Source organism: Juglans regia, chromosome 9 (genome assembly GCF_001411555.2).
Source record: "Juglans regia cultivar Chandler chromosome 9, Walnut 2.0, whole genome shotgun sequence".
NCBI classification, from domain to species: Eukaryota; Viridiplantae; Streptophyta; class Magnoliopsida; order Fagales; family Juglandaceae; genus Juglans; species Juglans regia.
The window spans coordinates 12136302-12161871 of NC_049909.1; the positions used below are offsets into that span (position 1 = coordinate 12136302).

At 32.6% G+C, this 25570-nt stretch overlaps 1 protein-coding gene across 2 annotated transcripts; it reads left to right on the forward strand.

The window, feature by feature from the left end:
• Positions 1–14428: 14428 nt before the first annotated feature.
• On the forward strand, positions 14429–18103 carry LOC108991446 (carbonic anhydrase 2-like). Of its 2 annotated transcripts, none has more exons than XM_018965688.2 (9): positions 14429–14489; positions 15041–15113; positions 15417–15557; positions 15917–15965; positions 16153–16269; positions 16417–16470; positions 16599–16684; positions 16830–16935; positions 17638–18103. In XM_018965688.2, the coding sequence occupies exons 2-9, from the start codon at positions 15055–15057 to the stop codon at positions 17803–17805; spliced, it is 780 nt and encodes a 259-aa protein (XP_018821233.1). In that variant the 5' UTR covers positions 14429–14489; positions 15041–15054; the 3' UTR covers positions 17806–18103. The 2 variants fall into 2 exon arrangements, with proteins under 2 accessions (XP_018821233.1, XP_018821234.1); XM_018965689.2 differs by having other exon boundaries at positions 15041–15098.
• Positions 18104–25570: the final 7467 nt, after the last annotated feature.

Consider the following 25570-nt stretch of genomic DNA (forward strand, 5'->3'; position numbering starts at 1 on the left):
ATGAGTTGGCTTCTATGTACCATGCATGCATTGCTAAGTTTGGACCGAGAAATCTAAGCCTAGTTTGGTTTGAGAAGAAAGTAAGAGTTCATGCAATATTGGTGTGCATGTCATAATTCTGAACTTTTGTGAAAAGGTGTACATGTTTCTTAACAGTGGCCTTAAACTCTGCATATATAACAATGTCGACACTAATTATGATTTTCTTAAGTATCATGATCACCTAATTTTCTGATCTGTTCAATTTCTTAGGAGTTTAGGTTTACATTAAATATTCTACTGTTTCTTAATTTACACTCTTAAAATTTATATTAGTTAGTAATACTAGGTCCTTGATCGATTGGTACTGGAAATTTCTAAAATTTTCTTGTATGTAATTGATTAATGAAGCTCGAGATGCGAATATTAATGTAGGAATTAGCATAAATGAAATCTGATGAACCTCTTGATCATCATGAGTCCTTCAACTTAGGTTTCCTGCAATGTAAGACTAGCCATGCATGTACTTTGACCTGCAAATCTACTTGCAAATTTGAAGTAGATTTGGAGCAAGGTGAACTAGAATGGGGGTTTGTGTACATATGGATGTATCGAAACCTCTAAATAGGAAGAAGAAGATTAATGTGGAATTTGATTATCCATGTTGGATTCGATTTACGTACAAGAGACTTCCAGATTTTTGTTACTACTGTGGATGCTTGGGCCATGGCACTCATCAGTGTGTGACATGGCAGAGTTCCCAATCTGTATATGAATCTGAAGGCTTCCTGTATGGTCCTTGGCTTCATAGGGGATTTTCTAGAAGTCCTGGACTAGACCAATGACCGATGAAGAAGGCCGAGCATGAAACTCCGGCTACAAACACTATGCTAGCATCCCATGAAAGGAAATATTTATTTGAGGTGGGAAATTCGGAAGTAACATAAAATATGACAGCTACGAACGTGAATCACAGAGCAACTCAACAAACAGATATGACTCAAATGAAGGGTGATAAAGATCGAATGGAAATGAAGAACATGAATCAAAGATTGAATATTTGTGATCATGATGAGCTGGGCCTGAGGAAGGCTTTTCCTATTATAGACGATAGCCCACCTGTTGATTTGAGCCCAATAAATATTTCGATTAAAAATCGAAAATGGAAGAAAACAACTCGTAGAGTTGATACCACAAGTCCAGAGAAGAAGTTTTCTTTGAAAAATATTGGAAGGAAGTGAATAGAAGTCCCAGAGGTTGAAGTTGACAATAAGAGGCATCAGAAACGGATGGTTCATGTTTCGAAATAGACTTGTGTCGTGGCAACACAAAATGAGTTATCGGTGGTGACTGTTTCATAGCCCCGTCGGCAAAAATAAAAACACTAAGTTGGAATTCCCATGGGCTTGGTAACCCACGTGGAATTTGTGCCCTTTGTGATTTAGTTACGTAGGAAGATCCCGACGTTTTATTCATTCAGGAAACTAGATTGAAAGCTTCAGTGATGACCAACTGTAAGCATCAGTTAGTATTTTTGAATTGTTTATCTATTGATTGTGATGGTCATAGTAGAGGGTTACCTCTGTCTTGGAAAAAGGAGATAAATTTGTCTGTGTTGAGCTATTATGAATACCATGTTGATTCTTTAATTGTGAGTAATGAATCCAATAGAATTGAGTGGTATCTTATAGGTGTCTATGGACATCCTGAAACTGCCTATAGAATGCAAACATGGAATTTAATTCGTTCTTTGAGTCGTTCTGATCGCAAAGCTTGGTTGTTGTTGGGTGATTTTAATGAGATCTTAGACCAATCTGAAAAATGGGGTGGTTGAGACAAACCTGAAAAATAAATGGTAGAATTTAGAGCTACGTTGAGTTAGTATGAGTTAAAAGACCTGGGGTATGTTGGTATACTATATACTTGGAGTAAGAGAAGAGAGGGATCCTCTTCCATTAGTGAAAGGTTAGACAAATTTTTGGCTAACTCTCAGTGGTGTAATCAGTTTCCTTTGGCTACTGTCACCCATGGTATTGTGGCATATTCTGATCTTATCCCTTTGTGGGTAGATGCTGCTGCAGCTTGTGAAGGGTGGAAGGGAAATAAACATTTTAGGTTTGAAGCTATGTGGGTGGGGGAGGAAGGGTGCAAACGTATTATTGAAGAGACTTGGACAGGGTCTAGTGGGAGTAAGAGGCATGATGTTATGAGAATGATTTTGGGCTGTGGAATGAAATTGGCTAGTTGGAACAAGCAGACTTTTGGAAATGTCAAAACCAACCTCAATGTAGAAAGGAGGAGACTTTCATTGCTACAGGAAAAAGATCCTACCTGTTCTGATATGAGTGCTAATATATAGTTAAGGGAGTAGGTTCACAAATGGCTAGAAAGAGAATAACTAATGTGGCACCAAAGATAAAAGGCTTTGTGGATGCAGGTAGGGGATTAGAATTCGAAATATTTTCATACAAAGGCATCACATAGAAGGAAAAAGAATCATGTAAAAAAACTACAAGATGATTATGAAAATTGGAAAGAAGGGGAGCAACTTGATAATTTGATTGTAGGGTATTTCCAACGGTTGTTTTTAGCTTCAAATCAAAGGGGTTGCTTGGATTCAATTACAAATATCGGCACCAAGGTTACTGAGTGATGAGTGTACGAAAGTGCATTGTAAATACCCTATTATTGGACTAAAATCCTAGAATGTGAATAGAAATCATAGAAATTAATTCATATTTTTGAACTTGGGTTCTATTTATTTTAGATATTTCTATGCACATTTTTATGTTCAATTTCAGAATTCATAAAAGATAGAGCTAAAGCCCAGTAAAATTTGAAGTAATTTTTGAATTGAAATAATTCCCAAGAGTTTTCAACAAAACATGACTTTTGAATTAAGTAAGACTTTCAAGTAATAATTAGGACTCTTCATTTTCAACGTGGGTTGACTTTCAATGTGGATAGATGTATAGACTTTCAGCAAAGCAAAGATGCTTCAACATGAAAAGACTTTTACGTTGGGATAAATTTCCAAAATATCAAATAAATGATAACTTCAAATAAGGCGGATTTGAGAGTAATTCAGATCAAGAAAAAAAAAGAAACCACAAAAGGAAACTGCAAGAAGTCCAAGTTCGAAACGTGCTTGGAGACAACCTGGACATACCTCAGTGTTTTTATCATAACTTTCCACATTCGATCGATGTGATTCTTGATGTGTTGGAAAGCTATCTTAAAGGGCTACAAATTCGTATTTGATAAGGTTGTCTAAATTCTGACTCTTGAAGCGCGTACGCAGCTACCAATCAGAGTCATAAAAATTAGGCGATTTTTTATGCGGAAACCAAGAAAACGTTAGTGTTTCTTTTATACCTGAGAGAAGCATATCATTAAGGAAGTTTTGAAGGGAGGACGTACAAGGCTAGAGCATAAAAAAAAAAAGGAATATATGTTTTTGGTACTCCCATGGAGAACTAAAGCTTAGGTAAAGCCTAGGGCATAAATTGATTGGTGAAAATGCTTTAACTATATTTCAACTCACAGATTAAACTTTATTGTTTAAGATTCTAGAATTGAATTCTCTATTTGTTTTGAATATTCTAAGTTTGACACAATTATATTAAATCTTGTTATGATTTGATTTTGATGAACTATCGGATTATGAATATATGATTGTGACTTAAACAGATGTGGTCTTTTGTTGCATTATTGTTTGTGAACATAATGTCGTTTCTAGATCTGATATTCCTTTTTATACATGAAAACTGTGGTTTGTAAAGGTGGAATAGATTCTAGAGTTAAATTTGTGAAATTAGATGAGCATATTGCTATGCTTCATGGTCTTCAATTCTGTCTTCAGTCAAGTATCTCTAGACTAATTCTAGAATCTGATTGTTTGGTGTTGATTAATTATGAGCTACAAAGACCAATTGCAATTTCTCTTTCAAAGGTGGGGAATCTGCTAAAAGAAATCCAAGCTTTGATGACATGTTTTATTGTGTGTAATTTGTCAACATGTAAACAAGTTGGATAATGAGACAGCACATAAGTTGCTCGATCGCTTAGCATGGAATATTGATGATATTGTTATGTGGGGGACCATGTACCCACAATTTGTTACCAAAGCTGTTTGGGTTGACAAGAATTCTTTATAATTATGTTATTTGATCATGAAACGGATGATGTTTTGATATATATTAAAAAAATAAAAAAGGATTTGACGTATTATTTTAAATCACGTAAATTTGTAATTTTCTTTTTGTATGTAAGAATATTTGAGAGTAGATAAAACATTTCTAATATATCAGGGACAAAGACTTTGAACGTCCTTGTCGGGAAAATGAAGAAACTTGTCTAAAATTTACTTAACATGCATGCAGTGTAAGAGATCATAAAAAGATATATAGGAGCTAGGTGGTTGGACCAGACATGTTTGAACTTCGTACTGTTACTAATTAGGAATCGTGTGAACAGACCATTCGTGTTACTAATTAGTAGAAGACGTACGTAGCTGCCTAAAATAATATGTCAAACTAGACTTACATCGTGCGTACATGATCAACGTGCTTCTATATTTTACAAGCCAATTAGTCTACGCTTCTAGTACTTCTAACCCGTTTTGCTTCCTCAAAAACATTTTTCATGAGAAAAGAACTACAATGATCATCTCTTAAGTGGATGTTTGAAAATGAATAGACGAGATAAGATGAGAATTTTGTAAATAGTAATAATTAAGATGACTTGTAAATAGTAGTAAGATAGTTTGAATTAAGTATTTATTAGGTTTTGGGAAGTGAGAGAAAAAATTGAATAAAAAATATTACAAAGTTAAAATATTCTTAGAATATAATTTTTATTTTTAAATTTGAAAAAATTATAATAATTAGTTTGAAAGTATTTGTATTTGAATGATATTTGGGTTAGAAATGAGATGAGATGGGATGTGATAAAATTTAATATTTCCAAACATTCCCTATTTGTTGTGTCTGCAGAAAAAATAAAAAATTTTAAAAATAAAAATACTCTTAATGTGTGTTGATTTTGAAGATAATTTTTAAAATTTAAATATTATAAATTAAATATTATTATTTAAATAATATAAATTATATATTTTACATAACGATTTGATAATAGAGAAACGTTTAAAACATTTACATGATTTATTACAATTGTCCGATTATTACCTAACTTTGTTTGTGCATGGGGGCGGCCATGATCTCTACACGTTGTCTGGTCGACGTCAATAGATCAGAATAGAGATAGAAAAAGAAAAAATAACAAAAATCATCATCAAAGGCGTGGAAATATTCCTATTTCCTGCCAAATTATTGCCTGTCATGATAAGGATAATTTTCTTAATTTCAACCTAATCCAGACTAACATATTATTTGCGTTAATGAATGTGATCTCTTGTCGTACTACTCATGTATGAAGTTTTGTTAGTATTAGCTATGAGTGGGGTCCAGCTTATATGAATTATTCTATTCGTATGTAAAACACGTCATCTATATCACTTAAATGATAATATTTAATTTATAAAATTTAAATTTTAAATTTTATCTTTTAAATTAAATTATATCATACAATAAATTCTTTATTCAATATATATAATGTTCTACATACCAACTTGAAAATAAAAATCACAAAAAGAAATCAAGTCACCACGTCATCATCGTGGCCATACGGAATAACTTGGCCCCTCTTTTACTGCTTGTTAATTTTTACTTTTCTCAATTTTTTTATTTTTTTATTTCTTTAATTTTAATTTTTCTTATTAGGCATTAATATCACAGGATCCAAATAATTAAACGTACCGATCGATGTAGTTTTTAACAATTTGATAAAAACTTTAACTATAAAATCATTATATAAAAATAAATCACAAAATAACGTGACTTAGTATAATATATTAAATTAAAAATTTATTTTGAATCGAAACATAGTCGTTAAGTGGACCACATTATACGGGAATTACACAGTACCATATCATGTCGATTTCATTGAAGATCATAACTGACCACTACTATTTGCTAGTTCTTGATATTTCTGCTAATGTTTGCACCTAGCTAAATGCACAGATGATATTTATTTTCATTCATTATTTCTTTCGTTTTTTATTCATCACTATTACATTTTTTATATTTATATCCAGCACATGTGCATGAGTTAAATAAATTAAGATAAAATAATTTATATAGTCGTAAGGTATATATGCAAATCCCCTTGAAAAAAGTGGGTAATTGAGTTGATGAGACTCACGTGGAAAAACATATCATTTTTTTTAGAGTACTGCCACATCCACAAACGAATTATATAAAAGTAATTTTATAAATTGATGTGATTTCATCTGATCCATTAGATCTACTTATAATAAAAGTAATTTTATAATTTGACCAACCACATTAAACCACATCTGTTTGTGGGATTTTTTTTTTTTGTATAATCTTTTTGTAACTAAAACATTTTTTTTTAACGATAGATCCTATTTTTGTTTAAAAAAAAACAAAAAATAGTATACGTGGCTTATATACTCTACACTACAACAGAAATGGTCTTTTGGGACGAAAATTTTCGTCCCAAAAGACAGTCGTTTCGTCCCAAAAAATGTTTTGGGACGAAAAAAAATCGTCCTAAGCTCGTGCTAACAACACTGTGTCAAAAGGTATATTGGAACGAAAATCACCATTTTGTCTCAAAAAATATTTTTTGGGACAAAATTGAAGGAAACCGTTCGAACACGTTCGAACGAGAATTTCTTTTGTCACGGTTAAAATTCATCCCATAATATCGTTTGAACGTAAACAATTTTAAGTTTGAACAGTAGTAACGTGTTTGAACGATTACAAAATATATTCGAACAAACATGAATTCGTTCGAACGACATGAACGTAGCTTTGCGTTCGAACGGTAAAGGGTCAGATCGAACGGTATAAGTTATGTTTGAACACTTCAGAGATAAATGACATTCGAACATTATGTGATCGTTTGAACTCAACGGAAATAAATTGCGTTCAAACATTATGTTACCGTTCGAACGTTATTTATGTTACTGTTCGAACGTTATTTGTTCGTTCGAACGATAACTATTTTATTTAAAGTCAATAATAGAAAACCAAATAGACATTCATAATATTTTAAAAAAATACATTAAAAAATGTTTAACACTCACAAAAATTTTATAATAAGTGCAAACTAAATAAATAACCGTGAGACGGGCATTGTTCGTACATAAATAGATAATTCCAAAATCTGTACGTAAAAAACAATCAGTTGCTTGGAGGCCTGTATTGTTGCATAAGCTGTTGCATTTGGAGTTGCATCTGTCTTCTAGACTCTTCTTGTTGTTCTTCATGTTGTTTGAGGCACATCTCCATATCTGCTTATTTTGCCAGTTGAGCCTCTAACTCATGCTGCCTTGCAGTCAATTCTTCGATTCTGGAATTCGCATTCTCTAGCGATATAGAAGTCATAGATGCATTCCCAGAAGAAGAGGATGAGGGAGAAGGCTTTACACAGCGACCCAAACCCTTCAAATATCCTAAACGTTGACCCAGGACTTGTGTAAAAATATCAATATCACTTGTTGAAGAATTTTGATCTGATATAGATTCAGCATATAGGGCAACCATTTTATCCTAGACATATATAAGTTAAAGAATTAACATCGTCATAAATACTCTAATATATTTAATGAAAATAGGTTATAATACTTACATAATTTTTACGGGCATCAGGATGAGACCACTCTCCATTACAATTAGTGTGCGATGCAACATATAATTTTGTCAGATCATAATTGGTATCTGAATCCTCTACAATAAATGTGTTAAGATATAAAGTCATTATGATTCATCCAAATAATTAACTATATCCAATAAAAAAAAAAAGCAATATCAATTTCTTAGAGAGACGACGGAAAGATCTTGAGCCTGCATGATGATTAATTTTCAATTTTGATCTATTTGTTTTGTTTATAGAACTTCGCTCCTGAAAAGAAATTGAAAATATTATGAAGTGAAATGACAAATAGGACAGGAAAAATAATTAAATTTAATTATACCTGATATGATGGATCCTCAAACATGTCACAAAGTTTTTCCCACTCAGAAGGTCAGACATTCTGAAAAGGATGTTGGCGTGCATCTTCATTCTTCTCAAACTTATTATAATGCTCATGACATTTCGCCTTATATTTGCGGAATGCATTACTCATAAGCTCTTCCATAGTCTTACGCTCCTTTCTCTGACCAAAATTTAATTCGAAATCATCATTGAAAAAAATAGTCACAAACACATTATCATTTATAATATTCTAAATTTAAGTAAAATATAGAAATTTATTATACTAAATCAATGTTTTAAACATTACCAAACAACGCTTCTTGATAAGCTCCTTAACAACTTGGGGGACTTTCTTCCATGAAGTCTTTGCCAAATGTGCGTAAGTTCGTGTAAGAGCACCCACATGCGATGCAAGCCAAGCTGCTGGTTGTCCTTCGCCCCCAGTATGTTCGTCAGGAATATTAACCTTGATCTTACCCACCTTCCGATATTTTTCCAATGTCACCCCTCTAGTGGTGCCTCGACCTTGACAAGATTGTACTGTAGACTCTATAAAATATAACATTATAATCAATTTTATTTATATGTATATTATAGGACCTTAATTAATAACTTTTATGAGTATTAGATTTTTACCTTATTCTGTAGAGTCAATATCTAATGGTGAGTCTGAAGGATAGCTAGGAATAGGTGGAGATGGATTGCGAACTTCCTTCCTCTTTGGCGACATAATTTCAAACTACTGATATATTCAATAAGTAAAATATTTATTATCAAGTGTAATGTTAACACATAATTGGTCAATCATAATCTGTATTAGTTTCATTTGACGATTCGCTCTCATCATCTGTAGATATTTCAGATGATTCAACATTTTCCTCAGCTGTCGCATCAACAATTTCAGCCTCAATATCTTCTCTATTTAATGGAATCATCTCATATTGGCTCAAATCCACAAACAAATTTAAGGCTGGTTGACTCTCTTGGTATGCTTCTTGAGTAGAGGAGTCATCTTCTTCTTCATCTTGTCCTTCCGCCTGATGGATAACATCATATATATTTCTTGGAGAATATTTTTGTACTACTCACCTTTGATTTCCTAACTTCGGGTCATCTAAGTAGAATACTTGAGATGTTTGAGAAGCCAAAATAAAAATATCATCTTCATACTATTTTTTTGATGTATTAACACTCAAAAAATATTCATCATCACGGACTCCAGTATGAGGATTGTTTAAATCCCACCAATCACACTTAAACAGATACACCGCAAGCTCTCCCAAATATTTCACTCCAATTATATCGACAATAACCCCATAGAAATCAATATTTTCTTCATCATGATTTCCTTTGACTAGGACACCACTATTTTAGATTTTCCTATAACAATCTCGATCCATTGTGTAATACCTACTTCCCCTAGAAATACATGCAGAATATCGAGCAGCGCGTCTCGATGGGCCACGGGCCAATGCATACAGTTCATCTGATATATCATTTAGATTATTCATATGCATTTGTACAACCTACATATTGAGTAAAACATATATTATATCAAAATTTAAATCAATATTTTTTCATTGGTTATTGAGTAAAGCATATGTAATGTCATTACCCGTTCTTCAAACCATCTCGGGAACTCCACTTCATGTTTCTGGTTTATATCATTTACTCATAGTTTCTTGAGCACGTTAATATAATCACTGAAATTGATGATTACCACAAATCTTTTATATTCTTAGGCTTTTTTTAAAGTAAATGAACATACCATTTATAGTTATTAAATCTTAACTATTTTATTTTAATTTAAAGATTTAATAGTATTTTAATTTAAATATTAATTTTATTAATTTAGAATTAAGTATTTAGGGTTATTAAATCTTAATTATTGTATTTTAATTTAAAGATTTAGTGGTACATATAATTTACAACTATCTTTATATATTTGTATTATAATCATAAATATATTGATGTATAGTTTACGTTCGAACGGTGCTACACTATGTTTGAACATAACATACACATTCGAACGGTAATCCTAACTCGTTCGAACTTGTTCATTCCAGATTTCAGTCGTCTTCAACAACCGAAAACCCCATTAATCCGAGAATACAAATTTCTCACAACAACACAAACAACAATATCAATAGCATACAAATTTCTAACATTGCAAAATATTATATTCAAACCAAAATGAGAATATAAAAGGCATACCTGAATTTTTAGAGATGAAAATGTAAGGAGATTAGATTATATGCCGTGCGAAGGAGCAACCCAACAAGTAGTAATCCGAGAATAATTGAGTGAGATGTTAATATTTTGAGTTTGGGGGCTAGTTTGAGGAAGAATGGCTTTGGTTCGCGAAGGGGCTGATCTGTTTCGTAAGAGTGGCGCACGGGAGTAGAGCGAGATTGTGAGGTTCTGTCGTGTATTTGCAGAAGATTTCCTGTTTGAGCTGTTATTTACTAACCGTTTGAACGTGAAAATATTTAGCGGGATAAATTTCCTCCTTATTTTTCACGTTCGAACGTTATTTTTTAACAGTTCGAACGGTTTGTTAAATGTTTATTAATATTTTTTTTAACACTATACCTTCAAATAAAATAACAACATTAATATATATATAAACATATTAGATGATACTATAGTTTAGTAACATAGTAATATCATATTATAATATATAATCGATAGTGTCATGTAATTAAACTATAACACAAATATATTATGTTAATATATTAGACAATATATATAAGGTTTATTTAAGTCTCTTTCAATTTGTTTGTTGAAAAATTAATGGAATCGAAGGATTCCATGGATTTCAATAGCTGAGTCGACTCAACGAAGGTGTTGAGTTAAATTCGGATACCGTTCGAATCCTGGTTAGTGCATTCGAACGATACGATACAAACAAGTAGTAGACCGTTCGAACATTGTTTTATACGTTTGAAGGGTATACCAGCCAAACAGGTTTGCATACCGTTTGAATACTATTTTAAGCGTTCGAACGGAATAATTAATTTTAGTAATATTAGTGAATCGATGTTCTTATTCCATATTGTAATTAAATCTTTACGAGAATAGATATTATATTATAATTAAATTAATATAGAAATTTATCACATTTTATTAAATATTTAATTTCTATTAAATATTAATCTAATTAATTTTAAATAATGTGATATTATTTTTATAAAATTCTGATGTTCACAATGTCTCACTTTATTAAATTACTATTCGTATGTAATTTAGTGATTAGTTATTTATTATATTTTTATCGTTAATGTATTGATAAACTCTTTAATTGTAAATTTTAGGTTGATTAAAATGTCTTCTTCTAGGGCGAGACGTAAGCGACGCAATCTAGCTGAGACTAGTATCCGTCCAAGCAGGGAGATGACTGTTTCAGTGGAGCGACAAGTGAAGCTTTCTGACTTCTAGAGTCTTGTTTGGGAGGGTCATTCCCTACCATCAGTCTTCAGCGAACGTGGTTGGGCACCTATTTTAGAGGAGCGGGAGTCGTCATGGGGGACCGTCTCCTATATTGACATTGTTTCTGAGTTCTATAGAGAGCTCGGTGGTGCCAGCCCAGATGACGGAGGGGCATACAGGATCTCTGTTCGAGGAGTTTCAGTTGTATTTTCATGGGACAGACTCGCTGAGCATCTCGATATTCCTAAGCTGTCAGATGCATATCCAAACGTGGTGCTTAGAGAGTTTGATCCTTGAGCTGAGGCAGAGACAGTTGAGGAGGGAGCACCAGTTTATACAGATGAGGTCGATACCCTTGCTGATCATGAAATGAGGGATTTGGTTGTTGGTCCAGATGCTCCCCTGTATGACGGGACAAAAAGCATCAAGTAGGCAGATCTATCTTCTTTCTTCAAGATCCTGAATTTGATAATCGCCAGTAATATTGACCCTCGGCAGCACAAGACAGAGGTTGGCATTGACCGGACAAAATTTATGATACGGGTCGCTCGTGCTATTCCTATCGATCTGGTGGGGTATATATTCGATAGGATTCGATCAGAGTCTCGGTACATTTCGACGGATATACTGCCATTCGGGATCATGATCACCCGATTTCTGCTATTTGCTAGTGTCGTGCCTGATGTTGCCGAGCGTAAACGGGGGCCGATGGGACCGATCAACAGCACCACCCTTTCACGCAGCACAGGACACTCGAGACTACGTCTTCATGGACATGTTCCAGACCCGATTGATCCTCAAAGAGATGCACAGCCAGGAGATCACGGAGTATCGGCCGCTGGAACATCCAGACAGATCGAGGCATCAGTACATAGGGCTACTCGTGAGGACATGGCCGAAGTCGTGCATGCAGCGATCAGCGAACAGACATTAGTGTTGATCGATGCAGTGCGTATGAAGGTCCGTTCTGCTGTGTCTGAGTTTCATACAGAGATTACTGGTACCATCTCTGAGTTATGTACGAAGCTTGATGCCATGTCTGTGACTCAAGTCACCATCAGTACTCGATTGACATAGATAGAGGAACGCTTAGCTGCAGTCGAGGAAGAGTGCAAAGATTTGGTGTCTTAGTACTTTCTATAATTTATTTATTTATTTATTTATTTTGTTTCTAGAATGGACAATATTTAGTGTTTTGTAAATTTAGTATTTAATTATGAATTAGTATTAGTTTATATTTTCTTAACTAATTATTGATTGATATTATTCCTATAATTAAATTGATCAATTTTTTATAATTACTAGTTAATATAAATATAATTCTAAAAAAAAAAAAAACATATGATCACCGTTCGAACCATGAAAATAACGTTTGAACAGTATTGATTCATTATTCGAACGATGAATATTGTAAGTTCGAATGGTATATCAATTTCCCACTATATTAATGTTACTTAACGCGCCAAATTGCACGTTCGAACCATGCTGATTTCTCATTCGAACGGTAAAATTGTACGTTCGAACGTAATGCAGTTTCCCTCTATAATAATTATACTTAATACGTCAAAATGTACATTCGAACAGTGCTGATTAATCATTTGAATGGTTAAAATTGCACGTTTGAACGGTGGAATAATTTTCCGCTATCATAATATTACTTAATGCGCCAAAATGTACATTCAAACGGTTAAATTTAACCGTTCGAACATTAAAACATTACATTCAAAAGGTTTCATTATTAGGGACAAAATATTTCATCCTTAATTATACCGTTCGAACATCATTTTTTTGGGACGAAATCTAAAATTCGTCCCAAAATCTCACTTTTTGAGAAGGATTTTCATTTCTTTCCATTAGAAAATAATCCCAAAAAGTCTTTTTTATTGTAGTTCTTGTTAGAATTGTATCTATCATTATCCAAACTTTTCTTTGCGTGCACTCAGAATTTCAAATTTTGATTGAGTAAAAGAAGAAGTAAAAGAAAAAAGGGGAAAAAGGTGGGGTTTAAAAGTCAGAAGTAAAAATCAACTAATACTTGTTAAGTTGGATGTATCCATTTATACTTGTTTCCTCAATATGACTGCAATATATATATATATATATATATATAATCACCCATATTTTAACTTGTATGCATGCATGCTTGTTAATTGACATCTTCGACAAACATTAGATCCACATTGTCATAATTGAAAGGAATATCCGAGATTCCATGCAGCATCAAAACAAAATTAAAATACAGAAGATATGGAAGATATGCAGAAAAATAAGCTTAACCATCAATTTTTCATATCTTCTGCATTTGGTTTTGGTGCTAGAATATTCTTGGATATTACTTTCGATAGTTACACCTCCATCTAATCTTCTTTATTATATATATATATATATATTTCATATTGCGAATGAGAGATGAAAACGATCGAAGGAGCAAACCCTAGCTATGATCACTAATATGAAGACTTGATGAAGTTACTGATCATCATCATCATCATCGACTAGGAATATTAATAATAGGGTATCGATCTATACAAATTAAAATTAACCCATGTATCGAAGAAATTAATATTATTTTTCTAATAATTTGTTTTTGTTTTCATCTGTATATATACGACGTTGATCACGTGAAACAGCAGGAGCTAGCTAGCAGCTTGCCAGCTAGAGATTCTCTCCACAAAGAGGTTAGGTGAGAGACGTATGAGTTTGTTCATAGATATATATGGTCGATGACTCTTTCTGGCAGTACTGACATCAAGAAGATAATTAACACAAGAAATACTTGTTTATTTTATAATTTATTTTTATTTTTTTTCTATAGATCACACGAAAAGTTATTTAAACGTGTTAATAATTAAGGTACGTACTTTTTCTCTTGAAAAATATTTCTGGGGCAGGTAGGAAACTAGAAGCATGCATAGACTAATTTGCTTATATAAATAGAGGCATTCAGTCACTGCAGAAAATGCATAATATCACAGATTCACAGTAGTACTACAAGCTTTTTCTACCAAAAGTTTCAAGTAAGAATCCTTTTGGTCTTAGCTAGCTAGCTAGCTAGAGAATAGCTAGCTTCTCTGCATGTGTATATATTTTCTGTAAAATTTTATCTTTGATTGCCATATATATTTAGCTAGGCAAGTTAATTTCTTCATTTTCCTTAAGTTTGAAGTGATCCTGCATGTCTTGGATATATATATATATATGTATATATATGTATACACTACAAGAAAAATAGATTTTTGTGATCATTTAATTGTAGCGAAAAGACTATTTATAATCAAAACAAACTTATTTTAGCTATAAATAGTCATTTCGCTGGAATTAACTGGCCACAAATAAACAGTTTTCTTGTAGTGATATATAGTTCTTTTTTTTTTTTTTTAACTTCGACGAGCGGATTTTTTCTTTTGATGCTCAATCCTGGCAAGTTTTATATTTGTGGAAAGAGTAGTGCTATTTGAAGGTCTTTCTTTACATCACACATCATCTACGTGACAAAAAGTACTGATTCCTTGAAGTGATCCATTTTTTAGCGTAAAAATAGTAATGTTTGTTTCTGATCAACTTGCAGAAGAATCATCAAATATGGCTAGTCTTTCTTTGGAGGAAACAGTTGAAGGAGGGAAGAGGTTGATTAACACTAGGTTTGATTAATTATGCTAATTCCTTAAGTCTCATATATATCGGGCTTAATTAATTATAAGCAAATTTTAGAACTTCCCATACAAAACACAGAAAAATCGTGATTAATGTCATCCAAATTAAGTTCGGAACGGCCACCGTAAAGAAACACTACGTTCTCTATCCTCTCTATTTACTTGGAACGTCCTTTTCCACACACACACACACAGAGAGAGAGAGAGAGAGAGAGGAGGGAGGGGGGAAAGAGTGCCATTGTTTTTGCATGGGATGATTAACTTTTGCGTATATTACTTGGCTGCATGCAGTGAGAACGAAGATAACTCTGCAAAACTTGAGAAACCGACAGCGGAATTACCATTGGCAGATCTGATTCCTTCCAGTTCCAGCTTTGACCCAGTTCAAGCCATTATAGAAGGGTTTAAAGACTTCAAGCTGAATGAATTTGAGTATGCAGATATAACAGTAGTACCTTGCCAATACTTGTCATTAATTTATAACATGCTTTTATTTCTTTCTTCTAAAACCAAACTTGGCTTAGATTTTTCTGTTCAAAATTAGAAAAGCAGTTTGCATGCAGCTACCTCGTGTCACCAGTACTACAAGAAATGCGATTATTTCTAATAAGAAATAATCGTTTTCGTAAACAAATATAATTGCAGCAAGAAACGTTTTTCTTTGTCATGCTACCTATCTGCATTTCTTGTATATGAATTCTTTTGATCCTCAAACTCCAACTTGGAAACCTACCATTTCAAGTATATATTTTCATCTTTATGGTTTTCTTTGGCTGGATTTTAATTTGCAGCCCGAACAGACCTTGTTACGACGAACTTGCCAAAGGCCAGGAACCCAAGGTACTATATATATATATATATATATGTATGTATGTATGTATGTATATAATCTAGGCTTCTTTGATCTATGAGCTAGGTTACCTAATTCCTGCTATATATATTCTCATAAACAAGCTTAAAAATATTACAATATTTAAGATTTAAGCAGCAAACTCAAGGATCTGAATTAATTTTATTTCTGGTGTAGTTTTTGGTATTCGCATGTTCAGACTCTCGAGTGTCCCCCTCTACTATCTTGAACTTCAAGCCTGGGGAAGCCTTCACTGTCCGCAACATTGCTAACATGGTTCCTGTGTTTGATCAGGTTTCTCATTTATCTCCAATCATCATCTCTCTCTCTCTCTCTCTCTCTCTCTCTCTCTATATATATATATATATATATCCAACATATCTTAATTAATTTTATTATTCGTGTTAACATTAATTAATCTACCTTTTTTTGTTTGCACAGCTAAAACACTCTGGAACTGGCGCTGCCATTGAATATGCGATATCGGTTCTTGAGGTGAAATATATATAGTCTATTTATCCGAATTTTCTACTTGTGTTTCTGCAAATTTTCCCTTTTTCTTTTCAACTTTTTTTCTAGGAATAATATTTCAGTTTCTGACAAGAAAATAAATTCCAATACAGATACCAAATATCCTTGTCATTGGGCATAGTAGATGCGGTGGGATAGAAAGGCTTATGTCCTATCCCGAGGATCGTTCTGCTCCTTTGTAAGGCTTTCGATCGATTCCCCCCGGAGTACTTAATTTCTTGTTCGAATCTGAAGTACTTTCTCGAGAAAATCAATCTAATGAAAGTGGATAAGATTATAACCAACTTACTGAATTCATCCATCCGATCGATTAATATGTGCAGTGATTTCATCGACGACTGGGTCAAAATTGGTTTACCTGCCAAGCTGAAGGTCAAGGCAATTTGGGGCAATTGTTCTTTTGACGAACAACTTAAACAGTGTGAAAAGGTCTGCTTATCTTCATCATCCTAATTTTTTATATCTAATCATTGCTCAAAAACTCAATCAATGTATCAACAACGCCGACGTCAGAAAACAAAAACCAAAAGAAATGCTTATTTCAATTGTAATGTTAGATATAATTATAGGACGATGTGTAAGTTCCATCCACACAGAACTCCTTTTAAAAAAATAGGATTCACAAATAAAAAATAATTTTTTTATATGAATTTCAGATTTATCTATTTTTTTTAAAGGAAATACGCATGCAGAATTTGCACAATATCCTAAATGGTTGTTTGGAAACAATAACATAAACAGTTTCAAACTAATTATCACTAAAGTTTTTTTAAACTAATCATTATAACTTTTTAAATTTTTAAACAAAACATAATTCAACTTTTTCAAATTTCAAAATAAAAATTATATTAAAAAATTATATTCTAACAATATTTTAACTTTATAATATTTTTTATTCAACATTTTCTCTAGAAAATCTCCTTTCCCAAAATCTAATTAATAAATATTTAACTCAAACTATCTCAAATCACTACTATTCACTAATTATCTTGTTATTATTTACAAAATTCTCATCTCCGAGCATCCCCTAAGACTTGAAATATCTTTTTCCATTTTAATTATACAGCTAAAAAAGTCATGATATTTAATTCCTAATCTATTCATGTTTCAATTATATATGTATAAATGCAGGAGTCAGTGAAGTTGTCCCTGACTAACTTATTGACATACCCATATGTCCGAAAGGCGATTGCAAAGAATGCACTCAAGTTGATGGGTGGATACTATGATTTTGTTGATGGAAAATTTGAGGTTGTGCTGTTCGAGACTCACTTTTCACCTCCCATCCCAGCCATCTGAGTGATCTCCAAGTTCTTAGTCGACATGTTACCTCTTATTGGCGCAATATTATCCACTAAATAGTTAGTTAATTAGCAGAGGCGCAGGACCCCTTTGCAAACAATAAACTGCATGCATTTTGTTTCTGTAAGCTTTAAGATGTTGATGATGATGATGATCTGGTTGTTTCAGACATATTGCTTTTCAAATTCCATCATGTTCTCCCATTATCTTTTATGTATTCAGCAGTACTGGCGCTGCATTTGTCTTTATGTACAATTTAATCCACCAAATAAGGCAGACTAGCTAGTTCTCTTCAATGCACCTAATAACACTTCAATATATAATTATTTCTCTGCTAGAAATTACATATATAGAAAAAGGTGTACAAAGATCATTCCAAATCTTATGGCTTAGTTTAATCTAAGAGTAATGATACATGTACAACCATTTTTACAACCATGTTTTAAATTGAGATTACATTTTGATCGATAAAACGATGCTGTTTTTATAAGTTATTTTACAAAAATGTTCTTCATTTAAAATAGAGTTGTGTAAAGGGTTGTAAGAATAAATGTAACACTCCGATTCTGAGGGTTCAGAGAGTTTACTCATATAACCTGATAATCAACTCCAACAAAACTAATGTACTTCCAAATTCAAGAATATATATTTCCAAAACTTCAAATCAAACATAAATACTTCAAATTAATAAACCATATAAACTCATTTATCCAATTTTCAATCCAACAACCCAAATAAAATATCAACTCTTCTTCATGTCTCAAATAACAAACTAGAATAAGATAACATTGACATAAGTCTCCATAAACCGTCTAAATCCATTGAAGCCAACTTAAAAAAAATAAATAACATCCAACATCAATACTAATACCACGAGATACCCAACAACAATTCACTGTTAATCTTCTCTATAAACTCTAATACTGATCCTCAGTTGAACCATCAATGTCATCTGAAATATTATGAAGATTAAATGGGTGAGTTATCAACAACTCAGCAAGCAGATAGCATATACTAACATGTAAACATGAGCATTTATAACATTTGATAAGCAGAACAAAAACATTTTCTTCAGACTATAGAAACAACATATTTTACTTTCGAAATGCAATAACAAAACTTGGTACAAAAACATTAGAGCGAAATTTCCAGAAAGATAAACTTATTCTTAAAAAGAAAATTCATTGGCATATCCAAACTGAAAACATTATAACCATATCATCTCATAGCATCACATCGGGACAAATACCATGTTTAACCCCCGTGGTAGGGTTATAAACCACCATTATACCCGTGGCTGGGCCGTATACCATGTTTCACCCCGTGGTAGGGTTATAAACCACCATTATACCCGTGGCTGGGCCGTATACTATGTTTCACCCCGTGGTAGGGTTATAAACCACCATTATACCCATGGCTGGGTCTTAATAGAAAACAAAATAGATATCATCGGAACCAGATCACATTCATATACAGAATTAGAACTTCATGCCAAGGTTTTAGATGACACATCATATCAAAACAGAAATACTGAATAGCTTTAGATCACTTCACATGTTCGAAATCAACAGAATCAAAATATTTTTATTTATTCATAACAAAACTTTTAGATTTTCATATTCGCTCTTTTGCATAGTTCAGAAACAAAATGCATAAAATTAGCTCATGTCTACACCAGTCATGACAAAAAAATACTTTCTCTTATATAGAATTTATGCATATGCAGAATAAATATCTGAGGTCGTTTTCAGATTTCTTTTAAAAAATAAACGTGTTTATTTTAAAGACAACCTCATTTCATTTCTTTTATGCAAAACTAGTATATGAACCCCGCTTACCTGACTTCCTCGTATTATCAACACCTTGAGTCGGAACTCTAGTAGTAACACCACCTAAACAAAACATATACCCAACATTTAATAACTAATCTAGTAAGCTACTATTTATTGAGTAATAAATCTAAACAGTCTCTTCTTAACTCAATAACTATCAGAACAATTAAACCCGAATAACTCTCTCATCAAACCATTCGCATTTAAAATCCAAAACAACCACCTTTTATTAACACCAAACCAACCATAATTATTTCCAAAACCAATAACAGCAACTCCAATGATTAAAACATAACCCAAACCAACCTTCACCTCCAACCTTCAAATAAAATTTTCAGTGCCAACATCAATATTTTAGTCATTCAACAATTCAAGACTTGCATAAAAATATCCAATACCACTAGCTTAAAACACCCATAAATTTACACCAAATAGTCTCAATTCATCACTTAAATGGTAAGATTTAATTTATAAGGTTTAGAATTTTAAATTTATCTTTTAAATCAATTTATATCATATAAATACTTTACTAAGTGTGCTTTATAGGTCATGGTATATTGGGTATGATCAGGACTGTTCATTCAATCAAGGTGTGAGACACTTTCATTATTATTTTTAACTAAACTACTATATATTCAAAGTTTCTTTATATATTGTTTCTTGTTTGAGATCTAAATCAATTATTGAACTAACCCAAGTTATAATATTATTTATATTTTATCTAAATTAGAGTCAATATATATATATATATATATATATATCTAAATTACGGATGATCTATTTCATCCGTAATTTTCATTTATCTACAATGCTACCGCTACATCTAGCGGTAAGTATTCATAGTAGTAAATCTATTTTTAATTATTTCTCTCATATATGTACTTTTCCCTTCCCTACCGTGTTTTAGTTTATTTCATTTCAGCCACTTTTCCCACTCTATTCGTTTATTTCGCGCATTCCCTTCCTCATAGCTGCCTTCTACTCGTCTTCCATCGATCACAAGAGTTGCCTTCTGCTTGTCTTCAAATCTGCTTCCTTTCCAGTGCAAGCATCATTCCACAATTGCCTTCTGATAATCTTCCGCTGCATTTTTGCAGCGGAAGTATCCCCGTCGCAACTCCTATTCCGAGTGGGTTTTGGGTATGGTTCAACCTCTTCTCTCTCAATCTCTCTATTATCTTTCGAATAAGTTATGTGATAATTTTTAGTAGATGAAATCTTGGATTTTCAAGCATGTTTGTATTTTTAGGAGTTTTTTCTTCTTTAGATTTTGGAATGGCCGCATATTTAGGATTTTTTGTTAGATTCTGGGAGGGACGAGGATGGTCGCATATTTTTCTTCTTTAAAATATGCTCTGTTGAGGATGCATTCTTATAACTAGAAAAAGCTTCAGATTATGGTGGAAGATGATTGGAAGTAGGCCTATCAGCATTCTGCAAAGGATTTTTTTTTTTTTAATATTATATATATATATAAGTAAAACATAATAATTCCATAAAACTGCAAAGGAAATTATAATCTCTATGACTGAAAATCTTCCCATCCAAAACTTAAAACACAACCAAAAAGCCTATTATCTCAATTAAGTTGGTGATACCTCTTGTCTACTTTGTTGATTGGCGTCCTTCTTTGAAACTCTCACCTTTTTCTTCTTCACAATTATCCATCTATATTATATATATATATATATATATATATATATATATATATATATATATATGAATTGGATGGGGTTGGTGGAGGGTGTATAGATGTGAATGAAGTGGTACTGGGCTGAATGTTCAGCCTTTTCGATAGTTGAAAACCAACTCTAGTTTTCATTAATTATGTATTACTTTTGAGTCTTTTACTCGGTTGTATGCTATTTAAGAGAAATTGAAAGAATATAGATGAGGCAGCAAAATGTCTTAACAAAAATGTTGGCTTAGTGAAATTTATTGAAGTTAAATGGTTGTCTTAACAAAAATGGTTGGCTTACTAAATAGAATCTTTTATTATTTGTTGAATCAATTTATATGTTGTAAATGCTGACCATTTGTATGCTGTAAAAGCTCTAAAAGTGTCATCCATTGAAGGGTCCCTGCATTTTCTTGTTTGGGGTGAATTTCTGAAACTTGGTGTTTTTTTTTGCTTCATTTATTTTTTGAAACTTGGTGTACTGGGCTGAATGTTTAGCCTTTTCGATGGTATGGATAGCTGGGAGCAAAATGTATTAAAAAAAATGGTTGGCTTCGTGTAATCAACTTCCTTTTTTTTTTTTTTTTGTCCACCACTAACCTGCCCTGTTATCCCCATTTAATAAGATCAGTAAAAATTTTAATTGAGTTTAATCAACAAGTGGTACTTATTAAAATTTAATTTGACAAACTTTTCAATTGATAGAATTATTGAGTTCCACGATCCCATTTTTTTTCTTGTTTTATTTCATTTGAATGATGATTCACAATTTCATCGAGTTCATTCTTTCACTATCCTCTTACAGGAGGGGGAAGAAAGCTACAATGATTACCTCCTCATATCTTTGAATGAATTAGAATCTCAAGTAACTCATTCCAACCCAAAACAAGCTACTGCTAGAAAATTAAAATCTAAATAAGGAAACTTTAGTGTTGAGGAGGATAATTTATTAGTGTCAGCTTGGCTTAATACGAGTTTAGACCCGATCAATGGGGTTGATCAATCCAAAGATTCATTTTGGGCTTGAGTACATGAATATTATGAGAAAAACAAGAAACCAACATCTTGTGAACATAATTTTTTTTTGATAAGTACATCTTGTGAACATAATTCAATCTCTCTCACAAATAAATGGTCAACCATCCAACATGCTACAAATAAGTTTTGTGGGACTTTAGTTCAAATCGAAAGAAGGTCTCCAAGTGGGGTTACTGAGCAAGATAATGTGCACAAACAATATCTTTTAATTTCATTGTGTAAATGACATTGTATTATATATAATTCACATCTCATTTAATGATTTTTTAGATTGAGCAATCAAAGGAGCTCTATCGAAGTAACCAGTCTGCAACATTCAACTTCATTCATTGTTGGACTATTCTAAGGCACCATCCAAAATGAAAACAAACTGTGGCTAAGGGCACTGTGAAAACTAAGAGAAAATCAATAACCCTAGATGCTGATGTGCCAGAGTTTATATCTATAGATGAAGACACCATATTTCCATCTATAGATGTGAATCTGGAGAGATCCAATGGAAAGAAAGCGGAAAAGAAGCGAAATAGGCAAAGATAGTACCTCTTCCAGTCTTGCTGATTTGGTGATTGAAATGAAAGAGGAGAAGAAGAGAGCAAATGCTAAGAAGGGAGAAGATAGAAAAGAGCTTATCCGCCTTACAAAAGAGAGGCTTGATTTGGATCAACAGATAGAAGATAAGGAAATTATGAGGATGACCATCTCAAGTTTGCCTCCAATGCAGTAAGAGGATTTCCGTAACCTCCAATTAGAAATAGTTGAGAAGCAAAGGTCTACAAGGCTACAAATGAACATTTTTTGAAAGGTAATAATGCAGCCACTTTTGGGAATTCTCCTTTGATAGTTTTTTGTATAGAACATAGCACAAACCTGAAGCCACAAATTCAGCCATATTTGGAAGTTATTTTGATAGTTTTTTGTAGAGAACTATGCACAAACCTGAAGTCAATATAGTCAGTGGATAGTCTAGATTTTATTTTGTATAAAACACAACACAATTCACACACTAAACCAATAGTCTAATGTTTTTTTTGTTAGGGAAATTATGATGGTGGGACACTAAAGTGTAGTTGTGAATGATTTAAGAGTATTATGTGAATGAATGAGTATGAATGATTATTATATGAATGGATGAGTTAGAATCTAAACTTATTGTATTATGGAGTTTGCTTTAATCACCATGTTTAGGATATGACAATCTGAACTTATTGATGAAAATTCTTACATTCAACTTTCTTCCACGTTGGATATTATCTTCGTGAGAATCTATACATGTTTGTGAGAATGTATTTTTATGGAATATAATCTCTTGGTGTTCTTGGTCCCATTTTATTATTTCTCTTCATTTTTCTACCCTGAGCAGTATTTATCCTTAGTGTAGTGTTCTTGGTCTCATTTTATTATTTCTCTCAATTTTTCTTTACCTGGGCAGTATTTAAACTTAGTGTTCTTGGTCCCATTGTATTCAGCATTTGGATTTATTCTATCTTTAGTGCAAAGCCCCACTTACCTTTGGAGGAATGAGTAAAGGAAAAACTACCAAAAGAACTATAAGAGAGCTAGAACTAGAGGAACTGGCAAAAAGGGAAGGGAATTGAGTGCAAGCGTGTATCAAGTCTTCTATTTGATATAGACAACTCATTGTTAAGGAACAATGCCTTATTGAATTTCTATCTATATATTTACTTTAGTTACCTAGCCCCTAAAATCTGAACTTCGAAGTCTTGAGAATTCTGAACAACACATTCCCTAGCTATATCCTTAATTTGCGTATACATTTGATGGAGGCATTTTGGAATGTAGGGACCAAGCAAAGAGAAATGTTGGTGGCTAGATTTGTGACCAATTTTTTTATTTTATAAAATGAACATTATATATATATATAACTAATGATTAAGCAAATAGCTATTGAAAATAGTTTGCAAAGATTATAAACATTATTGATGATAGAACATACCTACATCTTAAATTACCCTTGGCATTAAACAAGAATATAACATTAGGCTAAACATAGTGAAATATAAAATACAAGTACTTAAGATTGACTATATATTTGTCATAAATGTTCAATAAGATTCGATTGAAGTTGAGAATGAAGTTCTCGATCTCGAATGTGATGATGGCGTTGAATGAAGTTTACAAATTCGTTGCTCATGGAACACTGGCTCTTGAGATATTTCATCGTTTTGTTAATAAACGAAGTCTTCTACCCGAAGATAAGAATGCCGCTCATCTTCTACGATCATATTATGCAAAATTATGCATGCCATCATAATCTCCTTTAGCATGTGTCTATCATTAAACCGTGCAGGTCTGCGTACAATTGCAAATCGAGCTTGAAGCACTCCAATGCCCGTTCTACATCTTTTCTTGCTGATTCTTGAGTTGCATCAAAATGTTTTTTTTTTTTTTTTATGGCCATATGGAGCATGAATTGTTTTGACAAATGTTGACCACGAAGGATATATACCATCAGCAAGATAATATTCTATTGAGTAATCATTTATATTTATTGAGTAGTTGACCTTTGGAGCATGCCAACTCTATAAAAATATAACAATGTTCTTTAACATTAATATCATTATGAGAGCCTGGTAATCCAAAAAATGAATGTTATATCCAAATGTTGTATGACGCTACGGCTTCTAAAATTATCGTTGGCTTATGAATGTGACACAATACATTCATTTCCATGCAATCAATACTCCTTAACATCCCAGGAAACCCACGACTTTCTCCAACAGCGAGCAATCTAGCAATATCGATGTCATTTGGTGATCTTAAGTACTCGTTGGAGAAGATGCTAATGACAACCTTAACAAATTTCTTCAAACACTCGGTTGCTTTTATGCAATTCTTAAGTATTCATCCACAAAATCACTAGATACTCCATAAACTAATATTCTCATCGCAACAGTTATTATTTGAAGGGAGGAATGCCCAAATCTACTAGCAGCATCTCTTCTTTGGATGAAGTATGGTTCATATGCTTCGACTACAGCTTGAATACGTAAGAAAAGATGACGTTGCATTCGAAACCTCATATGGAATAAATTCAGATGATATATGGGTGATTCAGCAAAATAATCTTGAAAATGGCATTGGTGGCCTTCAAACGAATTTCTTCAAATGAATATACGATGTGGAATAGAATTATGATGCGATGCCGAGCTTCTTTCATTACCCAAACGTTTTGCTTCTATAGCAAGAGTTAAAT